We start from the raw sequence: 24180 nt of genomic DNA on the forward strand, positions 1-24180 counted from the left end.
ATCGGTGCAAGAATGCGTCTCCTGCTGCCAGGCTTTGATCGACTATTTCGTCACTGATTAAAGGAATATACTCTAACTATGTGTATATAGTTAGACACACATTAAGCTCTAGCAACAGCATTTGAGGTATGCTATTTATTAGCACTGATTTATAAAGACAAATTGCCTCTAATGCTCACCAAGGCTGCATATACTTGATCAAAAATACAGTAAAAACAGTAATATTATAGTATTTTAAAATCTATTTTTTTCCTGTGATGCAAAGCTGAATTTTCAGCATCATTACTCCAGTCTTGAGTCACGTGATCCTTCAGAAATCATTCTGATTTGCTGCTCAAGAAACATTTCTTATTATTATCAGTGTTGAAAACAGCTGTGCTGCTTAATATTTTTGTGGAATTTGTTAGGATTTTTTGATGAATAGAAAGTTCAAAAGTTCAGCATTTATCCGAAATGGAAATCTTTGAGACGTTATAAGTCTACTGCCACTTTTGGTCAATTTACTGCATCCTTGCAAAATAAATTAAAAAAAGACATAAAAAAACATACTGACCCCAAACTCTTTAACGCAAGTGCACACACACACACACACACACACACACACACACACACACACACACACACACACACACACACACACACACACACACACACACACACACACACACACACACACACACACACACACACACACACACACACACACACACACACACACACACACACACACACACACACACACACACACACACACACACACACACACACACACACACACACACACACACACACACACACACACACACACACACACACGATCTGGGCCTTGACAGGCTAAATGAGTTTCTCACCCTGCATCTCATTTCCTTTATTTCTTCACTCATACTATGTGCTTTGATTTGAAAGCACTGGCCTGTAAACATGAAGTTAATACTTGATACTGATTTGCAGTTGATTTATGGACTGTGTTAGAAGTGAAACAATGTGTTGAGTTATGCAATGAATTAATAAATGGGCCCGTTGAAAATGTGCTCCACATAACAGCCATATATTCTGTCCTCAATACAGGTTAAATTATCAACATAAGTGACTTGCTGTCAATTACCACAGAAAATTATTTTGGCCTTTTTGAAAGAACAAACATAAACAGCATTTACAGTCATTTACAGTCTATGGGGCAAGTCATTTTGCCAAGATAATCATTAAAATACACAAAAGTATCGCCACAAGACTTTAAGGTGTTAACATGAAACAACGAAAGATTAAAAAATAAATAAAAAAACGCAAATTGCGCAGTATCATAACTTGTATGTATTATCAATTAATAAAACAAAAACAACACAAAGCAAAACACAAAACAAAAACAGTCAGACAAAACAACACAAAGCAAAAAAAAAAAAAAAAAAACAGCCAAACAAAAAAATAAATAAAACAAATAACAAAAACAACACAACAGAGCAAAACAAAACACGGTAAAGCAAAAAAAAAAAAAAAAGAAAAAAAAAAAGAAGCAAAGTCAAAAAAGGAAACAAAAATAGCATAGAAAGTAAGTACACAAAGCAAGTCACTTTGACGGATTATAATGTCAGATGTTGGTAGATGAGTAACGCAGGGCTCGGTTAGACGTGCACAGCTACAGAAACGTGTGCGGTGAATGCCGGAAACTCAAACCATGGCAAAGCGAAATGCCATCCTGAAGATCTGCCATTTCTGGGCGTGCCTCACACAAAGAAAGACTGAACGGTGGCAGGAAAGTTAAAGTGAGAAGGGGAAAAGGAAAGAAAGGGGCGGCTAATCGTCTATTAATTAACACTGCCGTCACATGACTTCCTCAAAGGTCACAAAGAGAAAACAGGAGATAAGAGTTATGAAAATGTTGGCTTTCCTCCCTGGCATGCAGGCTTGAAAGACGAAGAGGTGATCAGGGAGATGAAAAAAAGCGAGGGAGGGAGAGAGAGAGAGAGAGAGAGAGAGAAGGGCACAGCTGTTTTGGCACCCTCTGGGTTTGAGGCTTGCGCTACATGTGCTTGCCATTCAACTGCAGCTCCTTTTATTTACTGCATGTACATGTTGGTGATTGCAGGCCACCCCCCCCGAAGGATTGTTTTACACAAATATACAGAAACAGATGGCACATCACACTTGTGTGTAAAAGCAAGCAAACATTCAGATTGTTGTGGCAGAGAATAAAAAAAGGATTCTCACTCAACAAACCTCATGAACTCATATGATGCTTTGTGTGATAAACAGACCAAAATTTAAATCAGTATTCAACAATAATCTTCTCCTCCAGTGAGCCGTGGATCGAGTCACTGAACTGAACTCGAGAACTGAATCAGTTTGATTCATGAACGAATCGTTCAAAAATCAGTTTTTTTGTGTGTTTTTTAATCACATAAGCTACTGTATGGTCTCAGATGACTGAATACTACTTCTATAGTATATATGATAATTTATTTATTTAGTCATTTTAGAGCTTGACAGCACCATTCACTTTCATTATACTGCCAAAACTGGCAAACACATTCTACAAAATATTTTCATTGCAGCAGAAAGAAAGTCTCACAGGTTTGAAATGAAATTGAAATTTTGAAATTACACACATATATCGACAAACGTACCTCTCCAGCTACAAAAAAGAGCAGTGGCGTCTCCTCCTCCTTGGCTTTGTACTTGGCCATGATCTTCTCTGCGATTGGCTGGATGAGCTCCTTGGCTGGCTCCAGCTCTCCCTCTTCCTCAGCGTCTGAGAGGGATGAGAGATAAGGATGAATGAGCATAGTAGTTGGAAAAGGGAGGTGAAGAGTCACTAGGCTTTGAGTGCTCGTCAGCAATGATCTCAATAGAAAGAAGAGAAGAATCAGCTGACCTACGAACAGCACGAGACAGGGCCCTTCATGCAGCTGTACGGCGTTGGATTCGCTGAGCTCCAGCACGGGTCGCGGGTGCCAAGGGAAGAACCGACAGTCGGGATCATTGAGAACCTCCACTCGCCCCTGTCGCGTGATCATGTGACCCTCTGTGTCCAGAAAAATCAGTGTGGGGATACCTGGAGAAAGAAAAAAAAAACAGTATATTAATGCAAATAAATAACACTTATTCACATAATTTGGTGTAAACTGGTGTAAAATCACCTTTTTCTTTTTACATTGCTTTATAATAAACATCAAACATGCAAAAATAGCATTTTGTGTTCAGAGATGACCAAAAAATGACTTGATGCTGGAAATTCTTGAGGATTCAAGCATACAGTGTTAATCAAATCAGATTTGTAAGATTCTAAGATTTGCATATTTAGCAAAGAAGGATGCATTAAATTGACCAACATTTAAAAGACATTTATACTGTTACAAAGGATTTCTATATTAAATAAATCTTTTTCTTTTTAACTTTCCTAAAGTGCATCACGGTTTCCACAAAACATTAAGCAGCAACTGTTTTCAACATGAACAATAATAAGAAATATTTCTTGAGCACAAATCAGCATATTAAAATGATTTCTGAAGGGTCATGTGACACTGAAGACTGGAATAATGACGCTGAAAATTTAACTTTTTAAAATTATTTTAACTATATTAAAATATAAAACAGTGATTTTAAATTGTAATATTTTACTGTTTCACTGTTATTTTGATCAAATAAATGCAGCCTTGGTGAGAATTAGAGACAAAACATTAAAAAAAATTAACCATGAACTATTTGTTCAGGTAAGTTCATAATATTTGATGTTAACATATTCTACTTGTGTAAGAATTAACATTAACTACAATTAAGATTAAAATGAATAGATTTTTTTAACATTAACTTTTGCGTTAAACTTGTTTTAAAGTATTAGCAATATGTCACTGTGTTTGTATACAATTGTACTGTATACAAATACAATTTTTGTATTTTCTCTTTTTACAGTTTTTTGTGCTTTTGTCGACAAAATGATAAAAATGAATGAATGTGACAAAATGTTAACAAAATTAAAGGACAATTCATCTATAATTTTATTACTTTGTATTATTGCCTTTAATGGTTAGTGTGTGAGATGGTAAGTGGAGCAGTGGCTTTAGGCCACACAACGGTCCTCCACACCCTAAGCAAAGCATTTTTCCACAAAGACACAGTCAGACGGCCTTTGGTCACACTGATCTCTCTGTACGGCCGGACTCTCTCAAGCCCTCTTTGAGATAGAAATCTGCCTGCAGTATTAGTGGCCTTATCAGACTCGCACACCGACTTCAGGCTGGAGGTGGAGGGATGGGGGGAGTCAGTATCAACTCATCCAAGATGAATTCCACACATTCCAGACCGGATAGGCCAGAAGCCAGTTCTTTCTCTCTCAATTCATCTCGATGCATTTTTGGGGGCAGAAAACGATCAGAATTTATTTTTTCATCCCAGGTTTTTCACATTCGGACATGTCGGACGTGTTTGCAACAGAGAGATTTACATTTAAAAAACAAAGCAAAAAAAAAAAAAAAGTAGAGTATGGACGTATGAAGTTTTGAAAAATGTATCAGTGTTTTTTTGGCCATACAATGAAAGTCAATGGGGTCCAAGTGTTGTTTTGACCCCAACAGTTAAAACATTCTTTAAAATATCTTCTTTTGTGTTTTTCAGAAGAAATAAAATCATGCAGGTTTGTAACGACATGAGGGTGAATAAATAATGACAGATTGATTATTTTTGGTCAAACTATCCTTTTAAAAACCATGTTTTCAGAATTGTTAGACAGAGTGAGATCTAGAGAGAGCGAGTTAAAGAGACAGGGAGCGGTGGGGAACAGTAATAGTAAAGTAAACTTGATTATACGCCCACATTCCTGAGGTCCTACAGCTCAGTTTGCAGTTCCTGGCAGGGTCAGCTGTATCCAGCGACGGCCAACGTGACATCCAACCACATGCTGTTATATCGAACAAACGCACTTCCACCTGAGCCAGAGTTAAAGTCCACAGACTTACCTTGGATTCCATAGAGTCTGTTGAGTCGTGACCGTCTGGCCTCGTCTGTATACGGCACTGCCAACCACGGCATCTCGCTGAAGTACTGCGTAAATGACTCCTCCGACCTACATCACAAGACACATCTTTATCGTATGTTTAAAGTGTCCACCACATCTAAAATAATCAAATAATTATTGGAAATAAACAGCATATACGGCTGATATTATGTGCGAAAGATAGGAAAGCACCATATATCTGTGCCATATGAATTATCGGCTGATATAAGTTATTTTTAATTTATTGCTATCAGTTGATATTGTACTGTATATAGGCCAATATTGGATAATTGCGCACAATTTCCCCATTTTTATCTTTGCCATCATGTAAAGCACACTTAAAGTTAATATTTAACACTTAATTAATAATTTAATTACACTGTTAAATGTAATCTTTAACAAATGTCAAAATATCCATTTTTTTATACTGTACATAATGTCGTGAAGCCTAATTTTACTTGAAGCATTGAAAATGATTGTTTTTAGAGTTTTACTTTTTATTTATTAAGACAAAATAGTATAGGATTTTAATATTGGCCATTTATAGGTTATCGGTGTTGAAAAATGAAAAATTATCGGCCAGATTTTTAACTAACGGTGCATCCCTTGTGCAAGCGTATATTAAAAAAAGTGTTTATGTAAAAAGTCCAAAAGTCTAAGATCACATTGAAAAACAGAGATTTTTTACATTTTTAAGCCTGGAAATTTAGAAATGTAGGATTTTGAAAAATAAAAAATAATAATAGTATGACATTAAATGAATCCACTGAAATTATTATGCGACTAATATAATTTGTAATGAAAAAAATTAAATAAAAAGCATTTTTCTTACCTATCAGCACTGACAAATACAATCTCAAATTTATGCCCTGATTCTTTCACTTTCCGGTATGTTTCCACTAACACTCGGGTTAGACTGCGACAAGGGGGACACTACAAGAGAAAACACACACACACACACACACACACACACACACACACACACACACACACACACACAAACACACAAACACATAAGTTATGACAAGATCTCCTAAAGGGTTTCTGATAATAAACAGCACTTAGTGGCCTAGTGAGCGCCAGAGCACTTAGTATTACTCTCCTGAAAAAACAAAAAAACAAAACCGAATGTGAACAGGGCCTGGAAGAGCTTTTAAACTCATCCTCTCGTTTATAGCTTGGAGGTATGTTGTGCAGAATGTTTTTCTCTTTTCACAAGAGTGCTACATACAGCCTGACATGCCTCACTCAGCTCTCTTCAAGAGCTCTCCAGACCTTTGACTACCGGCAGTGAACGAAAAGCTCAGCAGATTCACACACAACTCAAAACGCCTGTCATTCACAACGTTTTAAACATCCTCCGGCCCTTCTGCCTTTCCTTATCAAATATTTAGGCAGATCTGATTAATGCTTCCAGATACCAGTATGTGTGTAGTACTCATTTGCCAAATTTAAATACATTCCACAGATTTCTCTAATAATAATAAAATATCAGTGCAGAAAATGCGATGGTCTGCAGATTTTGTCTAGGCTAAATTATCAGCATGAATTAAATAGGAAGAGACTTTTTTTGTAACATTATAAATGTCACTTTTGATCATTGCATTGATGCATCCTTCATCCTTGCTGAATAAAAGTATTAAACAATATCTTACAAACCTATACTTTTGTACATTTAACAGATTTCCACTAAATAGTTTCATGTAAACCTATCATATAATATAAAACAGCAATCATTTGCAATGATGATTAAATCTAATGTAATTTAATAGCAAAAGTAACTGTGATAGAATGTAAAATAACTGAAAGTTGATCATCTGGTAATAGAATTTACCAGCAACACACACCACAAACTGAAATATATAATGAATTTATAATGTTTTTATAAGTTTACAACTGAAAATGTTGACCTTTCCAAGATGGTGGTGCTGTTTGGATATCAATTAGCTGAATGTGGCATTAAGGTATTCATATTCCTGAGCCGACCAATCAGACTTGTAAAAAAAGTCTGTAGAAAACTAAAACTAAAAATCATTCCCATTAAAATAAACAGTTTCACTTTATTTTGATAGTCCCCTTAATACTTATAGTTGTCTATAATTAACACTGCACCTACATGTCAATTAACACTCATTGATATTAGTTGAGTAAAGACTGTTAGGTTAGCATTAGTGTTTGGATTCAGGTTAGTAGAATAAGTTGATGTAGTTGCAAAGTTACTTATAGTCAATAGAATGTCTGTTGGGGCAGCATCAAGTTTTAGCAGATATTAAGCAGACAGTCTACTAATACTCCAATGAGAGTTAGCTGACATGTAGTTGAAATATTACTAATGGTCAACAGAATGTCTAAAGGGGCCCGTCAAAATAAAGTGTTACCAAATGGTTGATCTGACACATCAAATTTACAGTATGTTATGTTGGAGCTCCAGCATGTGTGTGAAATGACTGCTTTGAATTTTATTCTTTAATATTATTCATTTTTATTAGATTATTATTCTTAATTCTTAGAGGACCCTGACTGATATTCAGCTGTAAAAATACCAGTAAAATATTCTCCTTTCTTCATTCCTATCTGTCTCTGTGTGTTTCTTTACAGAGTCACAAAGCTACACACTCTTCCTCTGTTTCCTTGAGGTCATCTGAGGTCGTTTTTTAAATGGAGAAAAAGTGAAAGTGGCATTAGTGTATCGACGGCAACAATATATCCAGGCACACTTAGTCTTATAAAAGTCACTTTAATAGAGGTTCCTTTACGCTGGTTAGGAATGAGGAATGCGGTGTTGGAATAATAATAAACTGAAATATATAGCCTGGTTTTGTGGCTCATCTTCACAATTTGTCTGGGTTTGGAAAAGAGGGGGACTGGAAAAACAAGCTCCCGTTACTGTGGCGGCTGCCCTGTGGACTGGCACTAGCAGTGCCCGTGTTTGCCGAAGCGACGAGAAACGCTGTCAGTCAGGAAACCGTTCCCCTGTGAACATGTGAGTGTATGGAGTGACTTTTACAGTGGGACCGGCGTAACAGGGTGTCAGGGTGTGGAAAAGGTTTCATATGATGGGAAACGCAAGGGGAACAGTAACACAACTCAGCTTTGATATACGATCCATGAAAAAATTACTCTTATGAACTGGTTCTTTTAAAAGAACTGGGAGTTATTGGTGGTTTGAATCAGACTGACTCAGCGAATCGTTCGAAACCATTGCTGATTCCCTCACTGAATCAGTCATTTTTTGGTTATGCTCTGTGTTACTGTGGTTTCTATTCATTTCTAACCCGTGTTATTTTAGTATCGAGATTATTATAGTTTTTATTCATATTTTTCATTAGTTTTTCTTTTATATATATATTCCATTTTTAGTCATTTGTGTCATTTTTAGTATATATAGGCTATATATATATATATATATATATATATATATATATATATATTTTTTTTTTTTTTTACGTGTCTATATGTTTTTTTATACATTTTTATGAGTTTTAGTTATGTTGGTACATCAAGTTAAACTAAATTACCATGAGAAATAAAATTAGACTGCAATTTTGTCTCCAAAGTACAGCTAGGTTACAAAAAATCATTTAGCATACGAGATCCAAATGTAGAATTGAATCAACTGCAATTTTGTCTCCAAGTATGGCTAGGTTAGCAACACAAAGCACTCACCCAGTGTGCGGAGAAGTAAACCCCCACGTAGGACCCCTCCAGGGCACTGCTGTCTGCCGTCTGTCGGTTGTTCCTGAGCAAGGGCCCGGACACCACCTCCGCAAAGGGCTTCGGCCCCCAGGGGAACTCCAGGCCTGCAGGACGGGTGGGAGCGGGGAAGAGCAGGACTCTGATTACTGTCACACAATCCTCCTTTCACTGCCAGCACAGCACATGCATATGTCATTCATAGATTTATAATACACAGGAGCCTCTCCTCTGGATCCTGATAGCACATGGAAATCAAATGCTGCTACTGATGCGAATGGGAGCAGAAGCAAATATCAGGTCTTAATGTGAGATGGAAGTCCATCCATTTCTCCAAATATTACATAACTATTTAAAAGTGTTGTTTATTTAGTATACCTCAACTAAAAATGAAGGGGTACTTCACTGGTGGCAAAATGGGCTTTCAGTAAAACTTGGCTGCCTATAGAGTAGAAAGGTGAAAATGTTGAAATCGGTGCTATTTGACTAGAGAAAACCAAATTGCCAAATAGGTTGAAAAACTTCAACACCCATAATGCACTGGGCACCAAGGCCACTCCCAACAGTCTACTACGGATATGCTTACCAAAGTCAAATACAGTCTTGCTTTAGTAGGAAATACTTCTTAGCAAACATTTAGTCATAGTGGTGTCAACTTGTTCCCGGGACGGTGCAAGAATTCGAAGAGTAAACATTTAGCGGGAGTGAATTACCTTCAGTTATTAGTAAAGGATCCAGCATGTTGTAAACAGTGAGTAAAGGCTGCAAAGAATCGTAAATACAGAGACAACGCCGCAATGGAACATCTGAAAAACCTCTGTTTTTGTAGTCAACATTTCAAACAGGATGACAAGACAACGAACATTTAGGTCAAACGGAGGTGGAAACCTGAAAGAAACTGTCGTTCTATCAGTTCAGCCCCCTCCAAAGCAAAACACCGTTGCATACGGGTAAGAAAGTGGTTGCCATAGAAATCCACTTTCACCATAATGAAGAGTAGACACAGTATGATATGATTTTCAGTGATATCCTACTCTTACAATAACTGCCCTCTGTCGTTTCAACTGTCCGTGGGCAGGGATACAAAAATGTAGAAGTATAATCTGTACTTCACATGAAAGCCCTGGAGCTGTCAAAAGTGAACAAAAGTCCTTAGATTCATAAATGAATCAGTCTTAAATGGCAAACAAAACCGATCTGTTTTGTGTAAAGAACCGGAATGATCAGAATTCATATCAGAATGATCAAAATCAGTGAATTAATTCTGGTTCTCAAGTTCAACTCACTAAATCAGTGATTCAGTTGCAATGGTTCTCAAGTTCAGGACAGTTCACCGGCAGGAATGTTTATCAGTGAATTATGACTTAAATGTTGGTCTATTAGTTCTATAAATCTATCCTATGGAATATAGCTTGGTACATAGCGCTATGTATGGAGCATTTTTATAATGCTCTTTAATGTTTTTGTGCCATTTTTGGAGCTTAACAAACATGGCCACTATAATACACCCTAAGCTTTGGAACAAACAGTGAAAGATCAAAAGCGAAGTGTTTTCATTATTTGCATTATTAGCCAGAAAGAACAAAAGCACAGGGCTGTCACTGGGGTTTCAAACCTGCTCCTGTACTGGCTACTGTGCACATGTTCACGTTCATACACACACACACTATACAAACACTTTCAAACAGAAGCTCTAGGCTAAGTCATCAATCCTGTGCACCAGTGTTTCAGAATGGCAATGACTGTGCTTTATGAATCAACCAGTTCATTTTTTACTGCTGGTAACTGTTGGAGCTGAGGCTCATTAAGCCGAGGAGGGGCTCCCTGCCTTTCCAGACAAATAAATGCCTTCTTTTCACCTGCAGAGAGGAGTTGCAGATGACACCACTCAAGTGAGCCGAGAGCTATCAAATGCACAGAGCTCTTCAAATACCGTTACAGACAGATGAAGAGAAGCGAAGGCCAGCCATGTACCGTGGTGCCAAGCCATGTATGCACTGTGAGTTCCTGAGCATGTGAAAGTCAAGTAAAAGAGACAGTTCACCAGCAAATAAATGAATAATTTACAAAACCTTATTTGTTTGTTTCAAACCTGTATGACTTTACTTTTTTTGTGTGTGGAACACAAAAGTAGTAATTTTGGAGAATGTACACACAGATTGTTTCCATCATGTAGTAATGTTGTCCATGTAGTGTACTCTGTTTCATAAATGAATCATTCAAATTCGTGTTTACGGAAAATAACTCTCTCGTCTGAATCATTCATTTACTGATCTAGTATGTGTTCAGTGCGCATGGTAAAATTTTAATCATCGGCATAGCACACACACCTGGACAGAACAACAACAACAAACTACTGGAGACGTAACAACAACAGATGCCCACGTTGACGAGTGCTTGCATGAGGGGGGCTAAGACATGTGCAAATCTGTAATGAGTTTAAATGAGTACAAAGACATTTCTATCAGTCATAATTTCTGGAGAGACATAGCGCAGACACAGGACAGGATGAATCTTTCTAGTGTGCATGTGTCGAATGCATGCGTTTTAAAGGCTACACGTTTGGCTGTACGCATAAGTGTTCGCGTCAAAACTTAAGTGTACTTTGGGCTTAACTCAAAAAAATTGGAAAAGATAAAAAACAACAATAGATGACTGCGTTGACAAGTGCTTGTGCGAGGGGTTTAAGAGATACTCACAACTCGTGTTTAAATGAATACAAAGAACATTTTTATTGATTATAACCTCTGGAGAAGTAAAGCAGACACTGGAAAAGGATGAAACTTTCTAGAACAAATATCAAGTTGAGAGTCTGTGTATACGTAGCAATCAAATGGAGTTTACTTTGAAAGGCTACGTGTTCGGCTGTACACATACGCTAAACTTTTGTGTCGAAACTGAAGTGCCCTTTGGACTTTAGAAGATGGAGCATAAGTTGTATGGACAACTTTTATGCTGCATTTTTAGTGTTTTTGTGCCATTTTGGAGATTCTTCAAATAGTTCTCTTTTAAGGCCCGTACACACCGGGACAAATATCGGCGCGCGTTATTCGCCAGCGTTTTTCAACGCGTTTTTTGTGTTCACACCCAAGCGATTTTCGCTGACGATGAGCCGAGTGAACATGCAAATTCATTCCCTGACATTAGATGGCGCTTAATGTAAAACAGAAATACCCCGGTACATAGTTCTCTTTTATCAAGATTTTTGTAGTCGCTGACGCGTTTGTCATAGTTCTTTATGTTCCAACACCAACGAGACCAGCAGCTCTACATTCATCTTGCCTTGCATCTTCCTCGTCTTATTTCTTATATAGTGTAGACGTCTTCTTTATATAGTGTAGACGCTACTTGGCGTATATCTTCTTCGCCGTTACGTATGTGTGCTCGGCAAGACCGTTTTGTGTTTGAGCGCCCCCAAGTTGTGTTTTACTGTAACTTCAGAAGCTCCAGACACGTGAGCAAAAGCGCCAATCTCATTGGTCGGATAGTTTTTGACGCGGCGCGTCAAACCAAAAAAACTAACCCGAGGCGTTTTTTTTTTTAAATTACGCTTTTACGCGTGGCGTTTTTCGCGTCAGTGTGCACACTCACATTGGTGCCCTTTGTTTAGTCACAAGGCGTTAAACGTTGGCGTTGTTGAACAGGCCTTTAGTGTTTAAGAGAAAAAAAACAGCATAAGTGTTTGGAACAACAAGACCTCTAAAGACCTCTAGCATCAGTCACTAGTGCGCCTCTTGAGGCCAGGGAGTGAGGTTTGCCTCTTTACTAGCTGGCCTCTGTTACATTAATAACAAAATAAGTTTATTTTTTGGGTGAACTATTCCTTTAAACCCTTTAGGATCTCACCTTTTGGATCATCTCTCACTACGAGCAAGCCGTTCCGACACACCATCTTCCCTGTGGCAGCATCGATGAACACCAGAGAGGGAATACTGGTCACCTTGTACTTGTTCCATAGCTTCATCTACAAAAAGACAGACAGACAGCCTGAGATTAGAGACCAGGAATCAAAAGGAATATGACTGAAAGAATACGTAGGAGTGGGAATGTGTGTGTTAGAAAGCGAGAGCACGATTCATCTCAGCTCATTCCTCTTTTTTCAAAGCTTTTTTGCCTTTTTAACCATTAGATATACAATCATTGCTTTCCCATCTTTCCACGAGAGGCTTAAAAATAGGGTACAAAACGTCTTCCTCTCGCTCTGAAGTTTAAAGAGACTCAGAAATGTGGCGAGTTGAATTAAGTACTATCCCGCAGCCGAGGCGAGCCGCCGAAGAATTAGCTGAGGGCCAGAATCAAACATCTACAGGGCTGATTCAACTTTAAAGAGACTGGCATCTGATGAAATTCGAAGGGAGCACTTTATCTTTCTGTAGTCTCACTCAAACCGTGGCACACGGACTAAAAAGCCAGCGATTAAACCTCGCTCGACAGAGACGTTTGCCTGTGTAGTCTCATGGCTGTGGGCGCCGCCGCGGCCTTCATCCTTTTGCAGGTGAGAAGAAACCTGGTAAATTATTCAGGACGTGTGAAGGTTTAATGGATGAAAGACATCTATAAAAGTAAACTACAGTAACTGCAGTGGACTGATACGAAACGTAGCGCATGAAAAACACAAGTGCTACAGACATGAATGATTTATCAAAACACTAGACATACATGCAAAGACTAAAGCCTATATAGGCTATATATATATATATATATATATATATATATAATAAATCATTTAATAGATACTACAGCATGTGGCTTCATAAGCAGGGCCAAATTCCTCATCACATTTACATTCAGATCAGGGGCATGACTAATTGTACAATAAATGACATTAAATAATTAATCATAATGGCATTAAATTGATAAAACTGACATCACTAGGGATGAGTTAGGGCTGAAAATCAATACAGATACAGATTTGTTTTGATGCAATTTTGATTCACAAGCTACAAGTCAATTTTTTTTATTCTATGTCATTTATCCTGCTTTATTTAGGTATATTTTAGTTAAATGTCTATTTGCTTACACATGCAAATGCTGTAAATAATACAGGGCACTGTTTCAGATATTCATCATCTTTTGTGAACTATTCATTAAAATAACCAATTCATAAGAGCCATTGATTTCAGGAATTCTAGCTACACTGACTTAGTCTTACTGACTAAGAAAACTACCTCATAAGTGTGGTCATAATTCTACAATACTACAATTCTACGAGACTACAATAGTCACAATCCAGATAAAATATGATTTCCTTACACACAGCCACTGAAAATTCTACACAGGCATATTGTAGTTTCAATTGTAAATATACATTGAGTATGAAGTCAAATGTTAAATGTGGCTGAATAAAACAGTGGAGGTTCAAATGCGCTGTGTGATCAAACCCTTTGATGCATGGCTGATGAAATGTTTTCACCGGAGGAGAGTTTAGATGTGAACAGACAGTCAAAGAGTGTTACTCTATTTCTCTAAGCCTGAATGATTGCGTCCACCGTCCAGAGAACGGCTCCAACACAAACCCGCAGCGCTGCCATTGTCAACATTCAAGTTGCTAGCTCAATCATTGGTCTGTCTACACCCAAATTTCTCACTCAGACCTGAAGCGCAAGCGGCCTACGCTGCAAATCAGTGAGGTTAAAGGGCACTAACTGTGAAGGTCTCAAGTATCAACACTGCTTCTTACCTTACACACACCTGTGAATCTGACACAGCTGTGTGTTTGGGCTCAGATCAACAGTGAGTCGCGAGAGAACAAAGCTCGGCCGCAGGCTGTGAGACAGCTGTATGAGTGACTGGATGAAGGAGAGTGGTAATATGAAATGAAAGACAGCTCCGTGATCAGCCATGTCAACGGCTGCCCATCAGTTCAGTGCGGCTAAAAACACTCACAGCCTGAACCTGATGAAAACAGCAAATTAAGGAAGGACATGGCCAGTGATGAATGCTGACATGTTTTAGAGGTCAAAGAGTTTCTTCAAGAGCCTGTTCTTTTAGTATTAGGGGGGAAAACAAGCAATTTTTGAAATGCATATCAACAGTATAGAGTCAAACCAAAATTTATTCAAATGATTTTTTTTTTTTTACTAGTGGGTGCAGGACACTAGGGTTCATTTATGTAGATAGCAAAATAAGGTAAACTGTGACATATTATACCCAAATATTCTTCATACGTTGGACTACCAGTAAAATGTATAAAAATTGGTACCAAAAATTACATGTTTTGCTTTAGTGTTTTTTTCTTTAATTGCTAATGCGACCTCTTTACACCACATGCTGAACAAAATGAAGCATTGCTTGGTAATTGTTTGACCTAGATTGGTATTATCTAATTGTGTACTTAAATTTAACAGCTGACAGCTATTTAACCTAATTCATTTCTGAGACAGTCTAACAGAAGGATGGCCAAATCCAGTGAAAGAGTTCTTGTCATAATTTATTACCATTTTCTAAACTACAGCAAATAAACTGTGATAATGTGAGAAATTTTGGTTTGGACTGTATATAATTGATCTCATATATATAAGTATGAGATCAAATAAAATTAAATGACCAGAATGGATCCAACCGATGGAAAATTCACATAGTCCTACATTACTTTTGGCGATTCCAATGTCCAAATCAAAATGGACTTGGTATTAATAATACCAGACCAGCAACAGTGATTTGTATCAGTGTTGTTTCTGTATTACTGTAGGTATTATTTTGAAGCAATGTAAAAATCTATAGGCTATAAAGTAACATTTCCATATTGCCTTCCCGCAGCTCTCTTGCACCTTCATATGCGCAAAATATCACAGAACCACCTACACACAGCAGCATGAATAGACGTATAGCACAAAGAAAAGACTGAAAGAGAGCAAAGAAACCAATAGCATTCAGCTCTCGCATACAAATGACGACTTAAAGCATTTCCCCGTCTATAGACAGCATTTGGTTCTGTTTCAGAGCGGCGTAGCCTGGTAAATCACTCCACGACTGAGATCATCAAGCAACAGAGTATCACAATCGCCCGATTAACATAATCCTGCAGGGGATGATGGTCGGTAATCATGGCGTCTGCATCACCGGCATTCATCAGTCACTGTAACCCACATCAGTAGAGGCTTCTCAAAATAATGATGATTTATGGCAAATAACTTTCAATTTCCTTTTATTTTGCACTGGTGCAATTCAAGATTCCATTGCAAGTGATACAGAAAAAACGATGTGACTGTTCTTATGAGGGGCTGTAGGGCAACACAATTCCCTCATTTAAAACTCTGAGCTAGTCTGCATTGCAAAGTGTGGGCTTTCTTTTACAGGACCGTATTATTAATTTTTTCGTTTCTATGTAATGGCAACATTTACTCAGACTCTCTGGAGGGCTGCACACTCGTTTAGAAAGCTCCGAGCTCTGTTTCTGTACGCATGATGAAATGCAGAGATTTCAATTCACACCAGTAACAATAATGGCCTCAGAGACGTGCCATTGGCAAAATCAACAAACATTAGTGACAGCCGCCATTAATAACCTTCGTCTATGGCCGCTCATGTTGTTTCGCTACTTTGCTCAGAGCAAGGCCTTCAATGTGCCAATATTCCCTGCTGTGACCATTTAACAACCACAGTGGACATTAACTATACATAACATTCACTCAAACACACGGGTCGAGCTCAGGCCATTTGTTCAACCACAAATGGATCAAGCGTGCTTGAGAAGTAATGAAAAAAGACTCTCTTCATGGAGAAAGAGAGTGAAAATGGATGAAAACACAGAAATAAATTATATATGAAAGAAAATTAAGCTTATTATATTGCATGGTGAAATAATTATGACAAAGCTCATCCCCACTGGCCTACTCGTTAAAAAAAATGATCATTACTGTGATGGGAAAAAGTTTTTAATGATATATAATAAAGTACGAACGCAAAGTTTCTCAGGGGAATGCAAAACATTTGCGAGAGAAGGCAAAAGCATTGACTTATTATTTTTCCTCCTATCTCATCTTTTTTTCCCTCATCAAGTCCCACTGGGGCTCTGTACATTTGCAAAGTACTGAATTTAACTTCAGCTTATTTTAAATAAAAATCATCCTGTCTGTACACTGTTTTTACTACTGTATTACCCAACAGTGGAAAAGTGGCTATATATTGAATGCTTTTGGCAATAAAAGTCTTCAAGACTTGCTTATCATTGTTTTCCATACCATAGAAATGTGAGAAAAAGAAAAAAAAAGTCAACAAATACTTAATAACAACAATAACAACAATACTTTGCAAGACACGTCTGATGAAAAGCACAAGAATTTTATAAACAAACACAAGTTCCTCCATCAACTGGCCCAGTGATTCTTGTTACAAAGTGATTTCGAGGCAGACTTTCAGGATGGTAAAAGCTGTGAAGAGGAGCAGCTATTCTCTGTGGAGTGCAAATCCTTTGTTAAGTGTTTTTCACTTCCTGTAGCTACCAAACTCCCTCTCCGCCTTCGGCCTCCTGTGGTCTCCACTAAGAAACGCCCGTCGGCCAATGGGTTTTAACAGCACGTGACTCCTACACCAGCCTGCAGACTCCTGCTGAGCCCGCTCAAGTAGAAGATATTCCTCAGTCATTGTCCCATTCACCTCCCGCCGTTAGAACTCTGACTCCGAGCGGATCTGCTTTCATTAGAGGGGGAGAACAAGGGGCATGTGCCAAGTGGCAGCGCCACGGACCAGTTTCAGAAAACACCCGCTAAACAATGCAGGCAAGAAATGGAACACATGTACAGCGCTCAGCCTGCCGTCGAGAGAAAGACAACACTCTTGCTCTTCAAAGGAAAATGAAAACATTAGCATAGGCGTTTTTGGCAAACGCTTAAAAAGGAAGCACTGGAGCTCTACAGCGTCAGACAATAAAGCTAGTGTCGCAATTCATCCCCGAGAGCTTCTACAGAGCATTGCGGATACCGTGACTGAGCCGACACCATATTGGTTTCATGGAATTCATAGATAGAGGCCAAAGAGTTGTCAAGTTCCTGGCATGATGCCTTCGGACATGCGGACTCCCATCCTTTAATCCTCTTAATAATAATCTGCGTCAGATGAAGAGATCACTTAACTTGAGCCCCTGGAGACACGGCAGTCGCTAACCAGCGAAAAAGGGGCATCAAAAACTACGCCACTTGGCATCAGCTATGATTTATTGTCGCTGTGACCTTAAAAAAGCAACTAAATTAGAGGACCGCATAAACGCTGATAATATGTACCATATAGAAACAGAGCAACTGTCTCTGGTTTGATTTGAGTTTTTAAAGTGGAAACATACGACTTAGGCTCTCGACTCTAAAAAAGGTCCTACCTACGTCTATTGCAAATATCATTATCACCTAGTAACTAAATTGGAAGCATGTTACGCCCACTTTATAAATGACTGTGGAGGAGATTAGATATCCTGTTTTATTGTTCTCTGGATATGAGGATCTCGCCATCTTTTCTAACAAAAGAACTGTGTTTTCATTGTTTTTTTGTTATAGATCAGGCCTGCAGGCAACTGAATATCTGAACGGGTTTAAAAATATATATTATACAAATAAATGAATAAAATAAAATTCTAATAAAATAAACATTAATATATTTACCACATGCATTATTACGGTGGTTATCAGTGCAAAGCAGATACCATGACGCCTGAAATTCTACTGTAAATTTTACAGAATTGTTTTTTACAGTGCAGGTTGGCACTCTGAGACCAGAAACGAACCTCTTCCCATCTGATATTTCCTCTGGCCTCAAACCTCTGCATGTGCAAAGTGAAATAACATGTTGTATTTCATTTAGCAAAGCCCTGATGGTCTGATGGCAGAAGATGAGTAAAATACGAGTCTGGACAGGGTCCGTTTCATACTTCGAGCAAAGAGAGAGAGAGAGAGAGAGAGAGAGAGAGAGAGAGAGAGAGAGAGAGAGAGAGAGAGAGAGAGAGAGAGAGAGAGAGAGAGAGAGAGAGAGAGAGAGAGAGATGCTTTGGAACAGTTTGTGCATTTCACGTCTCGCCCTTACTTCCTCTCTGATGAGCATAGCAGGCCTCTCTCGCGGGCATTCACTTCATCACAAAAGCTGCGATGCCTTTATGACCTCCATCGCGAGGAACAAATCACAATTCTAGGAAACAGATTCCTCGCACACAGTCATTTATCCCACCTCCGCTTTTAAAACGCAGCGTGATATTGCTGCATCATATTTACAGGCTACAATATTCATTGGCCCATCCGTTAGTGGGTAGAGGCATTGTGCACGCCAATACGCAGGCTAAATTGCTTTTTGGATAGAGGGGTTCGGTTGCCATGGAAACTGCCCAGTCAGGACATGTCATAGAGTGGCAGGCACATTGTGGGATCTCGGGTAATAATTCAGTGATAAATTAATGCTTTAGTGAGGAAAACAGGTGCCGGAGTGGCACGGGGGAGTTTAGAAGAGGGTAACAAAAAATAGAGACAGGCTCATTCAGACGGAGAGGAAAAAGTGAGACGGAATGACACAGATGGAGACAGGGGGAAAAAAAGAGAGTGGGGAGTTCTTCCAGCTTCAGCCCCAGCCATACAAAAGCCATTTTCTGAAAGCAGGATTAATCCTGACTTGCGCTCTCAATGGCAGGGGTCTTTAGTTCAAGGTTTTACTTGGTAAAGAATGCTGGCTAAAGCAGAGGATTGTAGAAGCGTAAAAAGCAAGGCTTTAAGCGATGCGCAGCATTGTCTACGACAAATCCCGTTTGCTACCGGGCCTCTGAGGAACAGGGTTAGAAGTCATGGCAGCGTGGGGGTGCTTTCTGTCCCTTGGCCCGGAAAAGACTAGATGCTCTAGCATTGAACTTAAAGGTCCCGTATTATGCCCCTTTTCACAAGATGTAAAATAAGTCTCTGATGTCCCCAGAGTGTGTATGTGAAGTTTCAGCTCAAAATACCCAACAGATCATTTTTTACAGCATGTTTAAATTGTCATTTTTTGGGGCTCAGAAAAACATGCTGTTTTAGTGTGTGCCCTTTAAATGCAAATGAGCTGCTGCTGGACGGCACAGGGGGCGGAGCTTCATGAGCTCACGCTCCGTCTCTCAGGACAATCTCATCTCACGGAATGATGATAATATCAGAAACTCTCAGTAACGGTGTTCATTTCGAGTCGGACAATAATGCCTACAGAGTCAGAGTGCTGTATAGAGATGAAACAGGTCTAGTTTAGTAGTTTAATTACGGTTATTATAACGTATTTGTCATCTGCTTGTATGTATCCATTATTTAATAGCCTACAAGTCTGCTGTCTGAATGATGATCAAACATGTACTGATGAGTTTAATAAAGTTTATTGTACATCACACAAAAGATGAAGCGTCAGTTTTACTTCAGAAAATCACCGTAAGAGCTGAGTAAACAGTAAGTTATTAGAAGTGCGCAAGTACATAAACGAATTTCGGTAGAGTTGAGGGAGCATTCCTGTGAGCGGAGGTTAGCAAAAAAACGGTTCTAGTGACGTCATTAAAGAAGGAAGTAGAGGGATGTAGTCCAAACGGGCCGTTCGATGTAGTCGACTTCTGTTAAATAAAATATCTCGCTTGGCATTGAACTTTGAGCTTTATAATTTTACATAGGGGTGGGCGATATCTCGATATTTACGATATATCGAGATATTTTTTAAACTCGATATGGATTTTGACATATCGTATATATCGATATATTGTTTATATTTAATTCTGATTTCGCCAATTTGCTTGTTTGCCTTCTCTGTGTTGTGCTCGCGCTCGCCCTCGCCCTCCTCCGCCTCCTTGCTTTTGTTCCCCCTCCCCTCGCGTGTTGTCTCATTCAACCAAGTCCCCCGAGTTCGGTCAGGCACATCAATCTTTCCCCGCCCAGCGAGTGCTTGAAGTGCGTCAGAAACAGCGCGCGCGCGATCAGTTGTTGTTGGTAATTTTTTGTGTAGCGTCGCCTCTCGCCGCATTGCTTTTGTTTGAGGGCGATAAAAACACTCACACTTAACATGCTCCCCTGTAGAAACGGGCCTGGCAGCTCGCGCCAGGTCTAGACACGGTGAAAGTTTCCTGATTGTGACGGATGGCCGAATTTACATGACACATTATAAATTAGCATTAGCCTAAGTTACCTATTCTGCTATATACAGTGTCAAAAAGAAGATAAGAGGATAAAGGTGGATAAAGACAGAGGTAAAGTGATGTAATGAATGAACAGTTTATCTAATTGCATAGTAGTAAGATACTGTAATTTAATGGCAGTTATTTTTACCTTAAACTTTATGCTAGCAGTTGTTCTGAGTTCTCCAGAGGCCCCAGACAGTGTGATTTTGTAACAATCATGTCAATTTTTAGATGCATTTTTATCACTTTTTTTTAATTAATGTTTTACTCTACAGTTGTGCAGTTTTGGGGGGATATGTGGCATTTTTTTTTTATTTATTTGCCAAAATTAGTAATGATATTTCTATACAGGTTTATTAAAAATAGTGCAATATGTATTATTTCTTCCTTTATTTTACAGTTAAATTATTATTTTTGTATACAGGGATTTTTTTTTTTTTTAAATGTCGCAGAAGCACTTTGTTCCTACATGAACTGCCTACCTATTTGCACTTCAATAAAAAAAGACTTTGTGGTATTTGGCATATTTGTTTTTGCAGTAGTTTTCGGGGGGTTATTTTTCCTGTAAAGATATCGAGATATATATCGTATATCGAGATATAGCAAAATATATCGAGATATATTTTTTGCTCCATATCGCCCAGCCCTAATTTTACAGATATTATTTATACTCTAACAACAACATTACACACTAACTAAAGTTTGAAACATGGGATCACGAAGAACGGGACCTTTAAAGGAGTGGTTCACTTTAAAATGAAAGGCCTTCTGAAGCAAAGCGAAGAGTTTGTGTGAGAAAAATATTCATATTTAACACACTACAAAGTAAAATTCTAACTTCCGGCCAAACGGCCATACGCAGTCTATACGCATAAAGCGCAACTTATGCAACTTATGACGTCGGAAGTAGCGTAGTGCGTCATGGCGTAGCGTAAATAACAGCAGTGCGTCGCGTTACTCGCATAGGTTGAGCTTTAGGCGTAAGTGGAATCTGTATCTTCGTTTGGCTGGAAGCTAGTTATTTTACTTAATAAACTTTTAAATATGAATAATTTTCTTACACAAACGCATCGCTTCAGAAGGCCTTAATTAACCCCCCGGAGCAGTGTGGAGCACTTATATAATGGATCAATGCACTTTTTTGAGCTTCAATCTGATGGTTGCAATCCACTGCCATTATAAAGCTCGGAAGCGTCAGAGTGTTTATTAAAGGGGTGGTTCGGGATTTTTGACATCGGACCTCATTTTTAAGTCAGCCTGGTTGTTATTCATCAGTGGAGACATTTTAAAAAAAAAATTATCCAGTCCTTATATTTGGATAGTTAGCCGATGCTAGGCTAGCGCGAGTCAAGGGTAGATGTTAGCCAGCCATTAAAAACCGTTTTACCCACTCCACAGTGCACCAAACGCAAATCAATTATAACACTAGACTATCGATGCAAATGTACGTTGAGAGAATAATGTTAGAAATCAAACTTACCTTTCATCTCAATGATCCCAAAGGAACTAGTTTCTCAGCAGCTGCGGAATTTTACTTTGCTCCAGTTAGTAATGCGGCAAAAAGTAAACACAGAAAAGAAGCGCACTACAGTGTGTGCAGTACATGTGTGTACCGGCTCACTCGGTTGCCTAGGTAATCAATATCACTCCGCTGCTGCTGTAGACAAGGCTTATGATTACAGGGAACAAATTATAACTAATGCAATGTGATGAAAGGTAAGTTTGATTCTCTTACGAGAGTTCTCTCGTACTGCGTTTGAATAAACGCTGCGGGAAAAGTCTCTTTTCACGAAATACTGAAGCAAAATTATCCTTAATTTTCATATTTGTAAAACGCATTGCAGCAGTGCACAGCCATGGCGAGACGGCTCGCTCACTCATTGGCTGTTCTGCGGCAACTGCATGAGCCTATCGAGCGAGGGCTGATGCAACATCAGACCAATGAGAGCGCTTCGCGCGCTCCTCGTCACATCCCGCCGAAACGGGTGTGGCCATCCCCTATAAAAGGAGCTCGAGTAGGCTGATTCAACTGATTTTCATCTCTTCAGCGAAGCTCACGCATCGCTGGATCACGAAGAAGCAAGCGTCGTCGAGGCAAGCTTTTCAGCGGGACGAGCCCTTGAAGCCGCTGGCCTTCGCCGCCTCTACTGCCGTACCTGCTGCGCTTTCCGGCGCTTCATATCCTTTTACCTGCTCTGTTCTGTGTGTGTGTGTGCAGTGTTCCCTGAACACTCACCCCTAAAAGAGCCGCGTCTTTATCAAGATGCCATCCTGTGGCTCGTGCCGAGCCCCGCTCACCGAGGGAGACCGCCACGTTATTTGCGTCTCCTGTCTGGGCAAAGATCACGCAGCGCTCGCGCTCGCTGACGGCGGCTGCCCTCACTGCGAGCTTTTGCCGATGGTGACTCTGCGGACTCGCCTGGCACATTTCTCCGAGCCTGCGCCCCCCGCCGCGGTGCCGCGCCGCAAGAAGCGCCGCTCGCAGCGGGCCCCGGAACCCTCTTCCCGACAAAGCTCGCCGGCTCGCCCGCCAGCTTCGCCGGCTTCCCCCGAAGCACTTCCCGATGCTCAGCGCCCGCAGTCTGCCGCCGCTTCATCTGAGGAAGTTGTTTCTGAAGTCGAGTCGGTCGAAAAGGATTCCTGCTCTCTGCTAGCTTCAGGCAGTGAGGACTGGGCGAGCTCTGCGGACCTCACGCCTCCTGCCCGAAAGCCGTCAGCTAGAGCTAGCATCGAGAGGGAGCTCATGCGAGTACTCGCGTTGGCCGCGGCGAGCCTCGGCCTCGAGTGGTCTGCACCGGAACTCCCCTCGCGCACCCGGCTTGATGGTAGCTTCCTCCCTGGTGAGCGCACTTCTCCTGTGTCTAAGCCCGCTCCGTTTCTTCCTGAGCTTCATGAAGAAGTGGCGAAGGCCTGGAACGCTCCCTTTTCTGCACGAACACGTTCGTCTGTATCCCCAGCATTTTCCTCCCTGGATAATGCTCAGGACCGAGGCTACCTCACTCTGCCGCCGGTGGAACAGGCGATAGCAGCCCACCTTTGCCCGCCCTCTGCTGGACGGCGGACTAAGCCTATGCTGCCGTCAAAAGCCTGCCGCATGACGTCGTCGCTGCTCGCGCGGATCTTCTCCGCCGCTGGGCAGGCGGCATCGGCCCTGCACACCATGGCCACGCTTCAGGTTTTCCAAGGCGATCTCCTCCGCAAACTGGACGAGATGGGACCTGAAGCTATCTGCATCACGGACCTGAGAAGCGCGTCGGATCTCTCCCTCCGCGCTACCAAGGCTGCAGCACAAGCCATGGGACGCTGTATGGCTTCCGCTACCGTAGCCGAGAGGCATTTGTGGCTAACGCTCACGGAGATGGCTGATGCAGAGCGCAACGCGTTCCTCGACGCCCCGCTATCCTCC

General features: G+C 40.1%; 1 protein-coding gene across 1 annotated transcript in view; it reads right to left on the minus strand.

The window, feature by feature from the left end:
• nxn (nucleoredoxin) overlaps positions 1-24180 on the minus strand; it is an 83967-nt gene that overhangs the window by 3578 nt on the left and 56209 nt on the right. The window contains exons 2-7 of the mRNA XM_081370573.1: positions 12527-12644; positions 8654-8787; positions 5820-5920; positions 4950-5056; positions 2870-3049; positions 2622-2746 (exon numbers count right to left, since the gene is read on the minus strand). Of these exons, the coding sequence (XP_081226699.1) occupies positions 2622-2746; positions 2870-3049; positions 4950-5056; positions 5820-5920; positions 8654-8787; positions 12527-12644 (765 nt within the window). The remainder of the gene's footprint in view (positions 1-2621; positions 2747-2869; positions 3050-4949; positions 5057-5819; positions 5921-8653; positions 8788-12526; positions 12645-24180) is intronic.

This window comes from Scardinius erythrophthalmus, assembly GCF_964197995.2.
Source record: "Scardinius erythrophthalmus genome assembly, chromosome: 7".
Taxonomy (NCBI): Eukaryota; Metazoa; Chordata; class Actinopteri; order Cypriniformes; family Leuciscidae; genus Scardinius; species Scardinius erythrophthalmus.